At 35.0% G+C, this 18,557-nt stretch overlaps 1 protein-coding gene across 1 annotated transcript; it reads right to left on the bottom strand.

Annotated features, from left to right (window-relative positions):
- Positions 1-359: 359 nt before the first annotated feature.
- LOC129284191 (uncharacterized) lies at positions 360-16,805 on the bottom strand. The gene is made up of 7 exons (XM_064115376.1): positions 15,965-16,805; positions 14,301-14,581; positions 12,209-12,719; positions 8,495-8,693; positions 6,848-6,893; positions 3,488-3,532; positions 360-2,976 (listed from the first exon to the last, which is right to left on the bottom strand). The coding sequence occupies exons 1-4, from the start codon at positions 16,803-16,805 to the stop codon at positions 8,689-8,691; spliced, it is 1,638 nt and encodes a 545-aa protein (XP_063971446.1). The 3' UTR covers positions 360-2,976; positions 3,488-3,532; positions 6,848-6,893; positions 8,495-8,688.
- Between the last annotated feature and the right edge of the window lie 1,752 nt (positions 16,806-18,557).

Here is an 18,557-nt window from a genome sequence, read left to right as displayed (position 1 = left end):
TACATACCGTACAAACTTGCAGGGACATACACACACACGATCACCACCACAAGCTTCATGAAAAATACTTCACTCTACATGACAGAAAATTACATAAACTTTGATAAAATTGTCTGGGTATGGCAACTTTATTTGACCAGTAACTGCAAACAGTGAAGTGGCAAGTAGACCTGTATCGCATTTCTAAACAAGTGTAATATAAAATTTAAATATAACTAGATATATTCCGCAACAGTGACTACAAATCAAAATATATCGGCCTAATTTGATGTTCCATGTTTTTTGGAAGGATGATTTAGTACCTAAAAGCAAAGTAACATACAATTGGTATGTTCTGACCCCCCCCCCCCCCCCACATATCAACCCCAACATTTCAGCCATCAATCCGAAATTTGGCAAACAGGTTTATGAGGCATTATATTTTACTTTACAAATTTAAGTTTGGATCCAATTGCAAATTTATTAATTAAATTATTAATTTGGATGTAAATAAAAAAAAAATTGGTTGCAGGCTCCGGCGACAATTGCTACGATGGAAAAACCACATGTTAAGCCAAACATAAGTCGTAACCTCCAAAACTAAATAAACCATAATCCTTATCTTTATTTACATTATTCTGACCAAAAAAACTCTATTATCTTTTCAAGTCATTTTCTATTCAGCCTGGAAAACCCTTTTAATGACCCATGTGAAATCTTCTTTGGTTTTCAAATTATCATTAACCCCCCCCCCCCCCCCACCACTGGTTGTTTATGGTTAAACATGGGCAATTACTGTTAAGACGTATTACATCTTGGAAAGCGAACACCTAAGTTGGTAAAACAGAATAACCATTTGCTGCAAGACAGTAATTTTTCTTTTCAATTTTAATAATGTGCATCAATGATTTTAATAAAGTCGGGATAGAAGTTTGCAAGTTCCCAATAAACCCTATGAAATGAAACAAAAAATCTGCTGAGACAGAGAGGTAGACATTCTTTTTAATTCAAATAATTCTGACTAGTTTGGAATGCAGCCACTAGTAGACATTCGACTCAATGAACTTCAGTTATATTTATGATACCAGGCAATTCTCTTCAGTCGAAATGTAAAACTTGCTGAATATTTGTTGAACAAATTTAAGCTAATTTGATTTAAATTACTACATCATAATTCGATTGATGTGTATTTATTTTAACTACATTAAATGAATAGAGCAAAGAATTTAACAAATAAAGTTGTTAATTCTGTCTTATTTTGAAACCAAGAACTACTGTGTAGTTGTAGTTTGTTCGGTCTGCCTATCAAAATTACTAAGGGTAATTCCTATTCACATAACCCATTGAGGAAAACAGGCCCATTTTAATTATTCTACAAATAATTGTAATATTAAATTGCAAACATAGAATTCTGTGCATCTCGAAAAGCTTAAGTATGTCTATCTGTTTAAGGTATTTTTATGAATGCGAGATAAAGTTACTTGGTTAAATGTTCTTTCTTTTGAAACATTTTTCCATATCTTTTTTAAATTAAAGCAAAAGTTATTTTGGGAAATTTTGATTACTCTGCTGAAGAGATCTGTTGGTCCTTGATTGGTTTACTGAGATTACATGAATCTGGTAATTTTATCCTGAATCTACATTCAGAAAGAAAGATTTGGAAATGCTCTTCCACTTCAACTTTCTCATACAAATATTGTAATGAATCCCAATGAATTATATCATATTAATGCAAAACTTGATTGTATTTCACAGTTATGAAGGACATGAAAAATACTATAATAATAATAATAATAATAATAATAATAGCGGTATATTTACCCAGGGTAGCCGCTTCAGTTCCGAAAACTGTTCTCCCAGCGGGCCCTGCTATTATTACCCCGGCTTTAGCTGGGCTGCCTTTTTGGCATAAGTGAACACTTTCATGTTTAAGTTCAACAAAAAAGTTGAAAATTGCACAAACTGTAAAGTTCAAACAAAATGAAACCGTGATTCTTATCGCATAATTGGTAACAAAAGTTGTCATAAAAGCTTCAATAATTGATAGTAACCATTATAATTATTATGATAATATTACTAATTATATTACTACGAATAATAACAATAATAATGATAATACAAATACGAATCATCATAATGATAATAAAGACACTTCAAATGCGCAAAATATATCCACCAAATAAGGGTGCTCATTAGACTTGAAATAAAAATATGAAGAAACAAAGATTTGGACAAGTAAAACACTAAAGATTTCCCCCAAATTGAATAAAGTAGTTATTACATTGTTTAACTTTGGTATTAATTTGGTAAAATGATTATATGCATGTTGTCATGAATATGCAATGTGTGGGCTGATGGTGTCACATCTCTTACATAAAAACATTTTTCTGGCATCGTACCTTCAAAATACAAGTTTCAGTAATGATTATTTTGCCAATTAAACCAGCAATTGACTCCATTTCAATACCTTGGCAGAGAAAATTTAAATCAGTAAAATATATCAAAGATACAAGAGAACACGTTAAATTATGACATCATCAGGTTGCCCATGGCATTCTCATGAGGACACATATATAACTGTTTCTCAAAAATCATGCAAAATTAAATATCCAATAACCTCACTAATCTTCATACAATTTTTATGAAGGTTTTAGTTTTTTGCTTACTTGATTTTCTCTATCAATTTAAATCATATTATTTTTGCCCAGAGTACCCCTTTATGTAGATAGATAGATAGATAGATAAATGGTATTTATTAAAATGTTCGACATATTGCAGTTAACAAACTGAATTGCATGTGAATTACAAAGCTAAAAATACAAGTATACATTTCATTGAATACATTTTGACAACTCTGTCTTGAATTCATTATGGGCCTTTTGTTTCAACTATTGTGTGGAAGGGTATCAAGCACTTCAATGAGATACTGATCAACTTGTAAGTGTTATTTTCCTTTAATGTGTTCACTTATCCAAAACATGTTGCCTTGTGTTTTCCCTGCAGAAGAGAATATAATTTTAGTGATAAATAGATTACAAATTCATTTCATTTAAACAAAAATCCAGAACAAATTGAAATGAACAAAAATTATGGATAAAACAATCAAAACATATTAATCATGGAGATCATAAAATATTGGGCATTAAGAGGTCAATTTTGTGGTGGACTTGAGTCAGAAATAGAATAGGAGAGGAAAAAAATAGGTCAAGTATCCAGCCTTGAGAAATTTACTGTAGATAAAACCATGGACCTACTACAGATAAACATTCAGCCAAAGTGCACCACAAAAATGACCCAGTGATAACCTTTTTTGTCTTGTATGAAAAAAAAAATTATAAAAGAGGGCATTTTTTTAGTTAATTATATTATTACCTATGTCATATCTGTAATGTACAGTTTTGGGGACATCACCTAGTAAATCAAAATGCTGTTGGAGATAGCTTTATGCCATCACCTCATCACTCTCTGTTTCAAGTAAAGAATAGTAAAACCTCAATATTTAGTTTACCTGGTTGATTTTGAGCAAATTGTGGTTGCCTTGTGAAACGTTGAACTACAGAATGAGATATAAAAAAAAAAGGATTACATCAAAATCAGCCTTGGAGAAAGTTAGTATGAACCCATTATTATATTTATACATATGTACCAATACAACATTCTTTATGTTGTCACTTTAATTCAAATACAGCTATGAATGTTTTATCAAAAAAAAATTGCCTAAGAAAGATTGCATTAAGAACTTAATAAAATGAACAGCATTTCTTTAGAATAAATGATCTATGAAAATTATAAATGACCTGCATAGTCCCACATGGGAGATGTACAATAATGGAGGTACAGCAATGACAATGCAGATTTCAATTTGGAACTATAATAACCTCCCAAATTTTAAATGTTATTTCATTGATATTTCGTGACCATGTTCATTTATTAAGATTAACCCCTTTACTATTTTCTATAATTATTTATTAATATTTTGAGGAATAATGACTATAATTCAAACATGTTTGAACAAACAAAGAGTACAGACTTGTTACACTGTCTTCCAAATACATTTTCAGAGGCTCAATAGTTAAAAAAATGTATATATATAATTTGTATAAATGTGCACAATTACAAAATGCTGCATGAATTTTCATAATAATAGTGTTTTGATGTGGCTGGTGATTGTCCCCTCCACATGCACCTTGTTCTGGCTCAATTAGGGTTATATACTCTCAAGTAACAATACTATATGTAGCTAAAATCAAATTCCGGGAATCTCAGACAGTTGAAATGGCAAGAATTTGTGGTTAAGACATGCTGTTAATCAACAGAGAGCATTCCAGACCAGAGTCCTGTGGTGAACCAACACTGAACCCCAATATGAATCCAAAGTTTTTCACTTAAATTTTTAAATCCAATACCAATATAAAGTGTGCCAACAGGTGGTGTACGTTTGCAACAAAAATCATCAAACAAAAGACTTAGATGGGACTCTTGGAAGGCACTTTTCTCTTAAACTAGACATTGGTGATAGGATAAAATGTACATCGGAAAACCCGGATTCATTACTATAAAGACGATTAGGTAAATGATCCAGTCCAGGTTAATCAACCCCAGGAAACCAGAAGTACATGTACATGTAAGGTTGAGCTAGCAAAATAATGTAATAATGCTTGATTGCATAACAAGCAAATATAGACAAAACCAATCTATATCAGTGGACCAGCACACCTGACGTACTCAAATGGTTAAAAAGTCTCCTAGATAAGGAATAATTGTTGTTTATTGTACTAGTATTTTACATTATTAACTTCTACCCCACCATGACAATTTAACAAGTGTACTTTAACTCTTTATAATATGTTTTATGTTATGTTATATTTCCTGTTTTATGGAAAGAGCTTAAAGATTGATTTGTTTTAATTCATTAAAGTGTGAAAAAGCTTAACATGTTTAATTGTCCACATGTCTGGGCCCAGAAATTCACTGCCAAAGAGGATGATGAAATAGAAACGATCATGCATGCAAGGAGAATACTGCTTTTTGACAACAATAAAAAGTGGAAAAGAAAAGGCCAAAAACAATTGATGTCAATCATTGACCGTAAATGACATTTGACCTTGATCAAGTGACCAACAACTTGTGCAAGATAAGCAATGATAATGGAGTACCACTATGTCCATATTTCATTAACTATATCCATCAACTTTCAAAGTTATAACAATCAAACAAATACCCCTAACATGCCCAAAGTTCATTAACCCTAAATGATCTTTGACCTTGGTCATGTGACCTGAAACTCAGACAGGATGTTCAGTAATACTTCATTACCCTTATGTCTAAGTTTCATGGACTAGGTCTAAATACTTGTTATGATGTCATTTCTAAAATATAACCTTAGGTTAAGATTTGATATTGCAGCGCCGCCGTCTCAATAGCGTGCAAAAAGGCGCCTATAGTCTGGCTCTGCTATGCATGCGACACAAAAACAGGACCTACGGTGTAGGCTTACATTGCGAAAATGGTCCAGCAGGAGTAGTACTTTGACGAGCATCAGGGAGCGGGGCGGATAGAGCGCAAAAAAGATCTTATTGTGTCTTTAATGAACACTGCAAATGCATCACCATCCAAACCAACTTATAAATCGTATATTACTTGGATGCCACCCTTAATCTAAACACGGGTACTTTCCTACCATACCGAAAACCCAATCACGCCACCACCTACGTTCATGGGGCATTCAACCACCCAACCCCTATCCTGAATCAAATGCTTGTGACCATACAACAACAACCTGAAGAAAAGCGGGTATGATAAATATATATAAAGAAGTGGAGCACCTCTGGCAGTCTCGCTAGCATTACGCCATTCAATACAGCAGCAATGCTGAATTTGAAGAACTATAAAAAAAAAAAAAAACCAATTCATATGGTAATAAAATACTAAACTCACTGACCCTTAATGACCTTTGACCGTGTTCATGTGACCTGACACTTTCATCGGATATTAGCTAATACTTGATGGCTCTTACATCCAAGTTTCATTAACTACATCATTAAACTTTCAAAGTTATGATGGCAATTCACAAATTCCCCCAACATGGGCAAAGTTCATTGACTGTATATGACCTTTGACCATGGTCATGGGGCCTGTAACTTGCATAGGATGTTCCCTGATACTTGATTGCATGTATGTCCAGGTTTCCTGAACTAGATTGCAATTCAACAAATACCCCCAGCATGGCCAAAGCTCATTGACTTTAAATGACATTTGACCTTGGCCATGTGACTTGAAAATAAGACAGGATGTTCAGTGTTATATTATTACCCTTATATCCAAGTTTAACGAACTACATGAACGTAGATCCATAAACTTTCAAAGTTATGACAACATTTTTTAAACTTAACCTTGGTTAAGGTTTCTATGTTGATTCCCTCAACAAGGTCTAAGTTAATTGACCATAAATGACCTTTGACCCTGATCATAAGAGTTTGAAACTCAGGCAGGATGTTCAGTAATACTTTATTACCCTTATGTCAAATTTTCAAGACCTAGGTCTACATACTTAAAAGTTATGATGACATTTCAAAAACTTAACCTTGGTTAAGATTTCAATGTTGAGGACACTACCGTTACCGTCGCTGTCGGAAAAGTGGCGCATATAGTCTTGCTCTGCTATGCAGACGAGACAATATACCAAACCAAGAGATGAAAATAGAAAAGAAGAATATAATTAATAAAAGTAAACAAATCAAAACACGACGGGTATTCTTACAAAAGGCTCCATTAATCAAAGCTTAATTCAAGTACCTGTGGCACAACATACATGTATCATCGAGGCAAACAATATCAATCAAACATATATGTGCCTCCGTTTAATTACCTGCAAACCTGCCAATCAAATCCGAAGTCTTGGCATCAACGATTCCCTACACACAGAAAAAGATAAAACAGTCTAATAATGTAGAATATATTAATAGGATTAATCTGATAATCAAAGTCATCAAATAATATTGGTTTCATTGTAAAAAAAAATCTGAGCTGTATGGCTACCTTTCGATCACTACATGCATATCTGATAAGGTGTAAAACCCTTAAAAAGGGACCATTATGTGCTAATACATGTAGTTATAAAAAAACTCAATAAAAGAATATCAATGACCAGAAAAGGCATACACGTTGTCCCCTTAAACAGCAATGTAATATTAAGGCATTGGCCTGACACCCATTTTCCTTGAAATATTCAACCATAATACTTACACAATGATTGTACTTTTGGTAGTTTTTTTTTTACACTTGAACACCACTATATACAAGATATCAAAGTTATTTCAACTTCTGGTTTTACAATGCTGTAAGATCATAAATGAAACCTACTAAATAGGTGTTGGCATACACAAAGTAAATTCTGATGCATATTAAAAGTGATAGCCTTTGATACTGCCATTAACCTCCACTGGAGATACTAGCAAACATTTCTCGCTACTATATTTTGATGGATCGTATTTTTTTTTTCCAGCATGTCAATTTTCTCTGCACTATGTTAATTTCCCAAACACACTCAATAATAATATGAACCATGTATAGAGTGCAGCTACATGTACTTCATTAATATACTTTACATGTACTGCACTTTAATAACAATTTTGGTATCATATGAACTTTATTACCCCGAATGTAGCCAAGCAGCCATACACGCACTCAAGCATTCAAAGAATTTCTTCCTAACGGTACCCATTGTCCCATTCACCTCAAATGGGTTGGGTGCAGCCCAATGTGGGTAAGTTTCTTGCTGAAGAAAAACACGCCATGGTTGGGAATCAAACGCATGTCCTTCAGATTAAAAGACGAGAGTCGTACCACTAGACCACAATGTCCCCACAATTTACATGAACTTGCACTGATTCACATATTGGACATGGCTGACATCAGTTGAACAGAATTATTGGTCCTCAAATATCCAATCTTTTTATTTCATCTAATGTGAAATAAATCAGCATATGACTGACCGCTATGATGTCTTCCTGTAACATTAATCCACCCTCTGCCATCATGGCCAACATCACTAGAGGATCTTGTTGATCATTTCATACCGACTAGCAACTTTTCCACTATGGCAACTAGTACCAAGGAAACCTTCATTGTGATTGTTGTGTGAGGCTAATTTCTATAATAAACATTAATATATTGAATCAAATGTCACAAAACTTACCACAAAATATAAAAAAAGCCTTAAATGAGACCGGTTTCCATGGAAAATTATATTGTTTATAAGTGAACATGAATGATAGCTCTCTAAGCCAGAGTTGGTTGAATACTTTGTTTATAATGAAAAAAAAAACTGTGTACGTGTAAAATTTGGCAAATTCAAGATATCTCTATGTTTTCCTCCTTTCCTATGTCCATATCTTGTTATGCAACAACTGGAACATCCTAGCCAAATAACATCAGTATAAAGAGACTCTTACATGAATGTGAGGGAAAATGTAATATCGTGCATACATGTCTATTAAAAAAAAACTGTACATACCTCTTCAAGATGCAAGTACTGTTTCACATTTGATGCTAAGGGAATCAAGTAGACATGATGACTTCAGAAAATTCCTTGTGGGCTGGATGTAACAACAGCTGGTTGGGAGAATATATACTGCAGTGATGTCTTGTGACTTCATGCTGTTCCCACTTGCGTCAATTTATTAAAGAGCCTTGAATGTTGTCTATTCTTCATCCTTTTGTAGAAATGTATGTAGTAACAAAATTTGTTGTCATAGTAGCGAAGAGTAAATAAGAAGAGGTTTTGGTAGAAAGTAGTGGTAGTATATTAAATACTACTGATATCAGTAGATACCTACATGTATATACTTTGTAGAAACTTCAAGTCCAAATTTGTGTAGTTAATTTAGGTTACTGTAGTCACTAGTCAAGGCAATTTAAGGGGAATTCCAGGCTGAAAATAACTTGAAAAAGCAAATGTAGACAAAAAAATAAAGAAATCTATTGGTCAAGGTTTGAGGAAAATCCGTAAAATGACCAAAAAATTATGGATATTTAAAATTTTGGCGTTGTGACGTCACACACATGCGAGCAGCAGCCCCATAGACACAGCCCCATAGATCATGTACTCATTTTTTCATGGCCCATTGAGAGAAAAATATTGTTTCTGTTAAAAAACTGACATGAAATTATATTTATGATGATATTTCAAATTCTTGTACAAAAATATGTATAATTGTCTGAGAAAATGACATTTTATTGATTTCTTATTACAAAACAACTGAAAGAGCTGCTCGTATGGGACGTCACAAAATCTAAACATTGATTAAATATTCATAACTTCTGTATTATTTGACAGATTTCCGTCAAACCTTCACCAATGTTTTTCTTCATTTGTTGTACATTTTTTAAAATAAAGTTATTTTCAGCCTTGACTTCCCTTTTAAGTTGATCAGATAGCATAAAAGTGTTGTACAATGCAGGTTCATGTACAGCACATGTAGATTAGAGGATTAAAGCATACTCAAGCATAGCACACACCATACTTGTGGCAACCAATATTACATGACTTGTTTTAGCAATGACTGACTTTACATGTACTTGCCACATGAATGACAGGTAAAGCAACTCTATGATAAAGTTATGACTTACATGTAAAATGCTTAAGATTAAACATACCGTACATGTATGAAAGAACAATTCATTCTACATGTTCTACAAAGAATCAAAGCGAATCATTATTTTTTCCCCAAGGAATGTCTGACTTTGACAACCCCTTTAAATATCTATGTGTCAAAATGTAACAGGGCAAAATGCTATTATTGCTTTGAACCTATATATTAATGTTAGGCATGCTAGGCCTACAATTTTCATTGTTATTACAGCCCAGATGCAATACAAGATTTTGAAAGATTAAAGGTAAATGATAGTACATTGTAATTGCAGTAAAACACTAATTTTGTGAGAAAGTCTGTAAAACCAAGGTTAAGTATGACTATATCATCGTGGATCTAGATCTGGTAGTTACATTGGCTGAACTTTGTGAAATCATAAAATGTAAGCTGAAATACGATCACAGTGAAGGCCACCAACACAGATAGGCACACGTGGGACAGTGTATTATTATTTCTGGAATAGAGACCCGAAGGAAGTGACCGAATCTGCGCTTATTTTGCTTATTTCTCAGCAATTACACAATTTCTTCCAGAATCCTTTGGCACATATTTTTTATTCATACAAATAGACACTTGGGTGGTCATTGTATTAGATTCTGTAAAAAGTCATTTTGAGATCGTTACCAAAACTGGAATTTATCTTTAATATATTTCGACTAAAAAAAGGGACTTTCTAGATTCCCCTTCATTTTCCATTCATATACATAAAAATCTGGTAAACAAGCTATCATCTTCATTCAAGATGATAGCTTGTTTACCAGATTTATTTATCTGAGGGGATGCATTATTTTCCATACTGTATATGTTTAACCATTCAGGGAGAACATTACGATTCACTCATTTTACACATGAAATTACACTGTAAGCTAAAAACTGTAGTTGAAAAAAAAAATACATAATGATGCAAAAAAAGTTACCTATGACCTGAAGTGTGGATGCAACAATATATTTTTTGTTTTCAAAAGTGGCAAGCGATTTGGCATGTTACACTGTATGTTATTTTTTTGATGTATTTAGTTTAGATCTTTCTACACTGGACACTTGTGCTTGCACATGTTGTACTCATGTACCGTTAAAACCGATAGAGATGTATATGTACAGCCTGCAGCCAAATTTTTTTGTGTTATCCATTAAACTGAAAGTGTAAAAGTAAAATTACAAGGCATGACAATGTTTTTTTTTTCTTTTCTATCAAAATACTGATAAATGGACAAACATACCAGTCTACAATTTTACGAAAGATGCAAAACACTGGTTTCGTACGGTATTCTTGATGAAATGCTCTACAAATCATTGGACATTTTATTTTAGAATAATGTACATGTAAAAAAAAAAATCAAACACAGAGCTTGGTGAAAAATATTTGCACCCTGCACAATATTCACAGGGGTGCTTCATGGGTAGATAGAACATGTAGAACGTGGAGCGTTGTGGCCCAGTGGATTAGTCTTCGGACTTTGAAACAGAGGGTCGTGGGTTCGAATCCCAGCCATGGCGTAATTTCCTTCAGCAAGAAACTGATCCACAGTGTGCTGCACTCAACCCAGGTGAGGTAAATGGGTACCGGTAGGAAGTAATTCCTTAAAAAGCTGTGTGCGCTATGAACGCCTAGCTTAGCCGGGTAATATAGGAGCGCCTTGAGCACCTTACAAGGTGGATATGTGCGCAATATAAATACCCTATATTATGTAGAACATCTTGCACAAACCTATGAATCATACAGAATGCAAGGATTGTAAACCAGGCTTTGTATACTTTTCGAAATTTTCATTCATGATGAATATCAAACAATTTCGTACAACTAAAAAGATGAGTGTGTGTTTAAAACCAGTATCAACATATGCATGTACAAGTACATTGTAGAGCGAACCTTTTCATAATAAAAAAATAAATACATGTGTAATAGAAATAACATTTCTTGCTTGATCATAAAATTTATTCAGTTGCTGCACATACATGTACATGTACATGTATGAAAATGAGGTCAGATATAGATTCCTGCAGCATATTAAAGTATCTTATTATAATGAGGTCGTTGGGTCCATGAGAATTACCCTATATCATAAATCTTGTTACATCATAAATTTAAAAAACAACATTACCAAAATTATAAGATATACAATTGCATGTCCCACCTCATTTAAAGGGCAAGTCCACCCCAACAAAAAGTTGATTTGAATGAAAAGAGAAAAATCAAACACAACACTTTCATCAAAATCGTATTTAAAATAAGAAAGTTATGACATTTTACAGTTTCGCTTATTTTCACAAAACAGTTATATAAACATCCTGGTCGATATGGTCCAATGACGTCACCAACTCACAATTTCTTTTATATTTTATTATATGAAATAGATCTATAGAATATTTCAAATTTGGCAGTTTTGTCAATCAGAGAGCTCTTTATTGAATCACAGTATGTTGCTAAAAATTGATTCCCCACATGTTCAATGAGGAACCAAACCTTTTTAGAATTTGTAGTATAGAAAAATTAAGATATTTAATATTTTGTATAATAAAATACAAAATAAATAGCGAATGGATAACCTCATCGGTCCCCTCATTTGCATACTGACCAGGATGTGCAACCTCTTCTTCAACTCGAAAGAAGAAAGAGATATAATCCTCCCTCTTCTTATTTTTGACAGACATTTCCCATTCGGCAAGCAGAAGGGTTTTGATGCCAGCATCATCCAGTGCATTGATCGCTGTGAGAACACGAGTCGCAATCGTCTCCTTCCTTTGATTTCTAATATCATTGTGCTGAGCTCGTTCTGCCTCTGTGACAAACACTTGACTGGGTTCTGCACTGTCGTCTTCTTGAGCAACTCCAAACATTTTTCTTGCAAAGTATCTCCTTCTCTTCACAGCTTGATTGGTGAGATGTACAAGTTCAGGATCCAGCTTCTCAGCACTAACTGAAGTGAAAGGAGCATCAGAAGTGAATGGATTATCAAGAAAATTACTCCCTCTGAGACAGGTCCTCCAAGCTGTTACTTCCTCATCACGGGCAATGTGTGAACTTTTGTACCTTTTCTCAGCATCTGGGTCATATCTACGCATTCGACTGAAGACTGCTGAACGCAGCTGTAAAAGAAAAGAGGAAAGGAAGAGAAATAAAAGAGATTATTACATGTAAACCTCCATGTATCATTCCATCATGCAAATCATGAGCACAGATACTGAGGGGAATTCTTACTGCATGCCCAATGCCAAAATTAAAGACACTGTAACATTTTGGTTGCTAAAAATAATCTACAAATTTCTCAAGTAAAACTGTCCGGCCTAGTATTTAACTTTATTCAGATGGATGAAAATCCAACAAATAATGCAAAAATAATAAAAGTTACACATATGCACTATCAAGATATATATGAAAATTGAATTTAGTGTACCATAGACTCATAACTCCAGTACAGTGTGCCTATAAGGATATATTTTAAATTTTAGCTTTTTTTTAAGAACCGGTACTAAACATTGATTTTGAAGCCTGATATATGTACATGTACTAAAAACGCATTTTAAAACATGTTTTAAAACAACTTTCTATTTTTTAAATAATAAAATACGTTTTTTTATCACAACCCTGTGTACATGTGGTTAGCAGTATCTAAGTTTTTGTTTTACCAAGAACTTTAGTTATTAAGCTGACAACATTTTCTGCCTCTGTTCTAAGGTAAAAAACTTCCCAGAAAAATAAAGAAATCAAAGCATGACATACATGTACATGTATTCTTCTTTGTACACTGTACATGTAATCTTACAATAGTGATGGCAGTTTGGACATGCTAGAGGATTGTTTGCAGTTTGATAAGGCATGCCCAGTCACCCCAGAGCCAAATAAACATGATGAACAGACCAGCACAACCAATCTATTGTTCCTTATTCACTTATTCCAGACTCCAAAGATTTCTCTTCATTTTCAACCCCATCAGCTGCCATGGATGTTATAATACATGTAGTCTGTGTGTGCAGACCTCACAAAGATTTGATTTTCATAGAGATTGAATATGACCCCTTTTACATCACCCAAAATGTTAGGCTGCAGCTTTTGGATAGTGTAAATGCAAAAAGGCCATAACATGTACCTGAGGCCTACTGTAGCTGCAGCCACTTTTCGGACCAGCTAAGGAGGTACATACATGTATGACTATGAGCTGAAATTTCGCAGTGCTGACCCTACCAAAATTTCCACTCGGTATGATGAACATTTAACTGTTGGAGACGTGAAAATAACAACACGCTAAAATGTCAAACTTATCCCAAAACGTGAAAATATATGTTATGCTAAAACACTGGCTTATAGAGTAGTCTGAGCCTGGGATGAGACGCAACCAGGCCTTGGACTTTTAAATGCTAAAGGGGCCTATAAGTTTTTGAATTTAATTTGTAAATTCATAAAAAAGTGGGCCAGTCTTGAGCTTGTGTACATTCTTGCAACATTAGGGCCAGGAGTCAAAAGGCCAGATTCAATAAAGTTATGTTCTTATTGATTTCAAATTTAAAAGAAAGTCATAAAATTCGGTGAAAGATGAAATAATGATCCATTCAACTCGGCTACGCCTCATTGAATGGATCATTTCATCTTCCACCTCATGAAGTATTCTGTCCATTGCACTCATAAACATTCATTATTTGTATAATATGGTATGTAGAAATTACACATACCTCATCAAATTTCTGCAGATTTCTAAAAATCTTTTGCCATTCCTGGTGAGTGGGTACTCCTCTGGGTGCCCAGGACTTGCTCTTCTTGTTGATAGCCTCGAGTACGAAGTCCATATCTTCACATCGCTCTGGATCTACCGAGGTTGAGATGGCCTGATAAGTCTTGAGGAAGTCTTGAAGTGCGGTGGGTGCAGTCAGGAAATTAGACAATTCAGTTAGCTCAATCTGTTGGTATTTTGGGTGATTTCTGCTGTGGAAAATTGGGGCATACTTCACTCTCCCTGTTGGAAAAAAAATAGTATCAATGTAGAATAAATACAAACAGTATTTAGATTAATACAAAAAGAAATAGTATTTAGATTCATTTGTAGATTTACATAAATGTAAATAAGGAATGAGAAATATATATTTTTTGTACGTGATAAATCAATCAAAGTACACCCCCCCCCCCCCTCTTGCTTGTTTCTAATTTGTGCAAATTTGTGTACAATGTACAGTACATGTATGTACATGTTCACGAAGATGGAAAAAGCAGAATTCAGGACACACCATACGTCCACTGTAGCAAAACAAAACCTGTGCCATACATGTACATATATCACAACAAACAACATACGGAGACTGCACCCAATAAAAATGTTGACACACCGATGTACATATTGCATTTTATGAATCCGGCACTCACTGTAATTGTGACACAATAGGAGAACCTATGCCAAATAATTTGAGAGGTAAATAAAATGCACCACATGCATGATGGTTTGCTTTGCATACATACTGTACACAAGCAGGATTTGAATTGTTTGTAAGAGTGGAAACCGAGTCCAGAAATGTGTTGGACATGTTTGTCAGTAGAAATAAATAAATGAAATACATAATTACAAACAAAGTCATTTTTTTTCTCCTTTCAACAAGAACTGTATACTGTAATCTTTATAAAAATTTAAACCAATGAACCCTCCTTTTTTATAGAGAAAACGCACTCTGATAATAAAGTTACTTAGTATAAAAACAAGATAATGACACCAACTGTTTTTTTTCCCTTTTTTCTTTTAGTTTGAGGAAAATAAGTTACATGAAAGAGTTACAAGTTTTTAGAATTTTGATCAAATCATAAACGATCAAGAAAATAAAGAAATGCACGACATCACATGCATTCACCTAAACAATGATACAAACAGAAAGCAATTTTTTTTTATTCAATTTTACACATACCCCAGATAATAATCATTGTGACTATTTTAGACATAAACACTGTTACAAATAATTTAAATCCTTCATCAAATGTCTTTAAAAATATAAATTATTGATATTTTCTCATAGTATTTTATTGCATAGATGGTTGCATGTGATGTAGCAGATTTTCTGTTTTTCTTGATCAATTACAATTTAATCAAAAACTTTAAAAATAAAAAACTAACCTATAAATTCATATTGGATTTTCCTCAAACTATGGCAATCAGGCCTATTTAGTCTACTTTTTTCTCTTTATGTGTTTCTAGGATGTACTAGTAGTTCACCTTTCAAAAATCATACTCATTGGACACCAAACCATGTTTAATGCATTGTGGAAAAAAAAATCATGGTATACATGTATTAAAAGCTTGTAAAAATCATGGTACACCCTGTACAGTGCATAACCTGAAAAAGAAGAAAAGTCTTACCAGCTAACACAAGGGCCATGTCATTCTGTCGAATTCCACGTCGGAGATGGATGATTGCTGATGCATAGGTTAGCATCTGCTCCTGGAGGTATTGGTAGCGATGATTCTTGATGTCACGGGTCCATCGCAGAAAACCATCAGGAGTGGAGACCAGGTCTTTCTGAAGGCACTCCCTAACGCAGGGAAGGATCAATTCATCAATACATCCTAGGTAGAGGATTTGAAGAAGTTCCCACGCCTTGTGGTGATCTCCTCCCGACTTTGCATATTTCTGTGCATTTTCAGAGCAAAAATCCATGCACTTGGCCAACTCTTTAATGCACACATCCCAGTTGAGCTTGAAGAAGGATCTAACCATATTCATTTCGAAATGACCATGGCCAATTCGAAGGATCGTCCAATCAAACTCAAAGTCGAAAGGTAAATCATCCTCGCTCATGTCGGCGTATTCCTCATGATCCTTCACGTGGGATATGTAGTTCTTTCTTGTGAAGATGGCTGTGTGGCAAGTAGGGCATGTGTATGTCTCCTTCAATACCCTCTGTGCTATACTAAATGGCAAACCATCGCATGTGATAGCCACCCACTCACGGCATCCCCCCTTGACATACTTTGTGATGTTGGTTTGGTGGCCTATTTCACGTAAGACTTTAATAACACTGCTATGAGAGTTGGGGTTGACGAAGATTGGCTCTCCAGCAGTGATCTTGACACCAGAACTTGTTGAAGTATTATCTGCAGGAATGTAAAGGTAGGATAACTCAAGTTTGGTGTAGGCAGGCTTGTGGGTTTTCGGTTTGACACATGGGTGGGATGGGCCAGGATCATTTTGTGGAGGCATGGCAGATGGGGCATTTAAGTTGGCAGAGCAGGAAACACAAATCCGTTTTGTCTTTATATTCAATGTGCCACAAGACCAACAGGACTTCTATTCTCTTCTCTCCGACTCTTGACTTATTTCATCATCAACATGGTCAAGCCACTTGCCATTCTTATAAATCTGCTGGTCCCGGACAAGATTCAGTCTTTCGTCCAGTGTCTTGAACACTTCTTTGTAGTGTGTGTTGTTAACAGCTTTGTTGAAGGCACTGTTCTCATCCACTATGACTTCTTCAACAGTCTTCCTGATTGCCTCTTCTTTAAGCCATTTTCCGGGCTTCAAATCTGCAGAAAATTGTAGATTGCTGTCTGGCTGAACTTGTGCGTAGCAAACACTTGTGATCACACTCGACTTCACTTTATTGTCCAGTCGTACATGATAAGTTTTCCCAATCACCTGATCATTATCAAATGCGCAAAGCACATCCCCAACAGGGGAAGACAGTGGTGTTCCAGCCTGAGTCTTAAGCCAGTTTGTCACATATGAATGACATCCTGCTGGCGACGATGAAGAGTTTGTATTACATACAAGCTTGCTCCGGGCAACTGCGTACGACACAAGATTTTCAGAAAGTGAAATTGGCAATATTGTTTGCTTGTTCTGTAAGTAATATATTTGTTCAATTGCTTTGGCAAGATCAACCTCCCTATCTCTGGCACTTTGCTTGGGATCAATAGCAATACCTTTCAAAAAAGCACAAATCACACCATTCCTTGCAGCGATCCACTCCTTGAGATTTAACCCACACAATGCATCAATATCATTTGCAGGAAGACGTTTAATGTCAGATTTCACTGCCGTTTGTTGGCTCTGTCCTAAAAAATAAGCTACCTGTGCCAACTCATTAGAGTCTAATGTTTTCAATTTCTCGATAACGGAATCTACTGCTGCGCTAGCTGTTGACGTTGTTGAACTTGACGGAGCAACGTTTTCTGAGGAGTTACCTCTGTTAAATTCAGAATGATTCGAACGATCAACAAAAAAATTGTAACACGGCTGACACAATACAAACTTCTTTGATGTAACGTTAGATTTCCTTGAACTCGAGAAGACTCGATACCTCACCGGGTTTTCCTTTGACCACTCGTTCCGCACGCTAGCGTGAAGTTTGCCTACAGAAACACCATTTTCAATATCACAGTCAATTCCAGCAGCAACTTCGCTATGTAAATTGTTCGCACATACCCTCGCAAAATGACCGGCTGAAGTCCTCTTCATTACAGAAAAAACAGGGTAATCAAGTGGTTACTAATAAGAAGCAACACGGTGATACATGTTTAAAGCTGAAATTCATGAATTATGATGTCGAGGCACAGATCGTCAAATCTAGTTTTCTCACTAAAAGTTACATAATACGCCGGTTCACATAGCTTGCATGTGGATAGCGCGTGCTCACAGTCAATGCATATTGCTACGCATACGTCGATCGTGTGCTAGCTGTATGTGCTAATGGGGCTAAGGTTGACAATCCGAACTTACGACTGTCCTTCCGAGACTAGTGTACGAACAACCGATGAGGATTTCTTAGCCAAAAAAAAAACTTGTTGTTTCGACGCGAATTTCGCCCAATGTACAAGTTGGTTTATTCATCTTCCAACATAGGGAACAAGAAAATAAACCAACTTGTACATAGCGCGAAATAATGTTTTGTTTCATCGAATGTCAAAACCGGAGGTCAGTTTCCTATAGCTATAGCACAGCGGCCAAAGTATT

This window comes from Lytechinus pictus, unplaced genomic scaffold (genome assembly GCF_037042905.1).
Source record: "Lytechinus pictus isolate F3 Inbred unplaced genomic scaffold, Lp3.0 scaffold_29, whole genome shotgun sequence".
NCBI classification, from domain to species: domain Eukaryota; kingdom Metazoa; phylum Echinodermata; class Echinoidea; order Temnopleuroida; family Toxopneustidae; genus Lytechinus; species Lytechinus pictus.
Note: the sequence above shows the minus strand (reverse complement) of the source record. Positions and strands in the feature narration are given on the sequence as shown.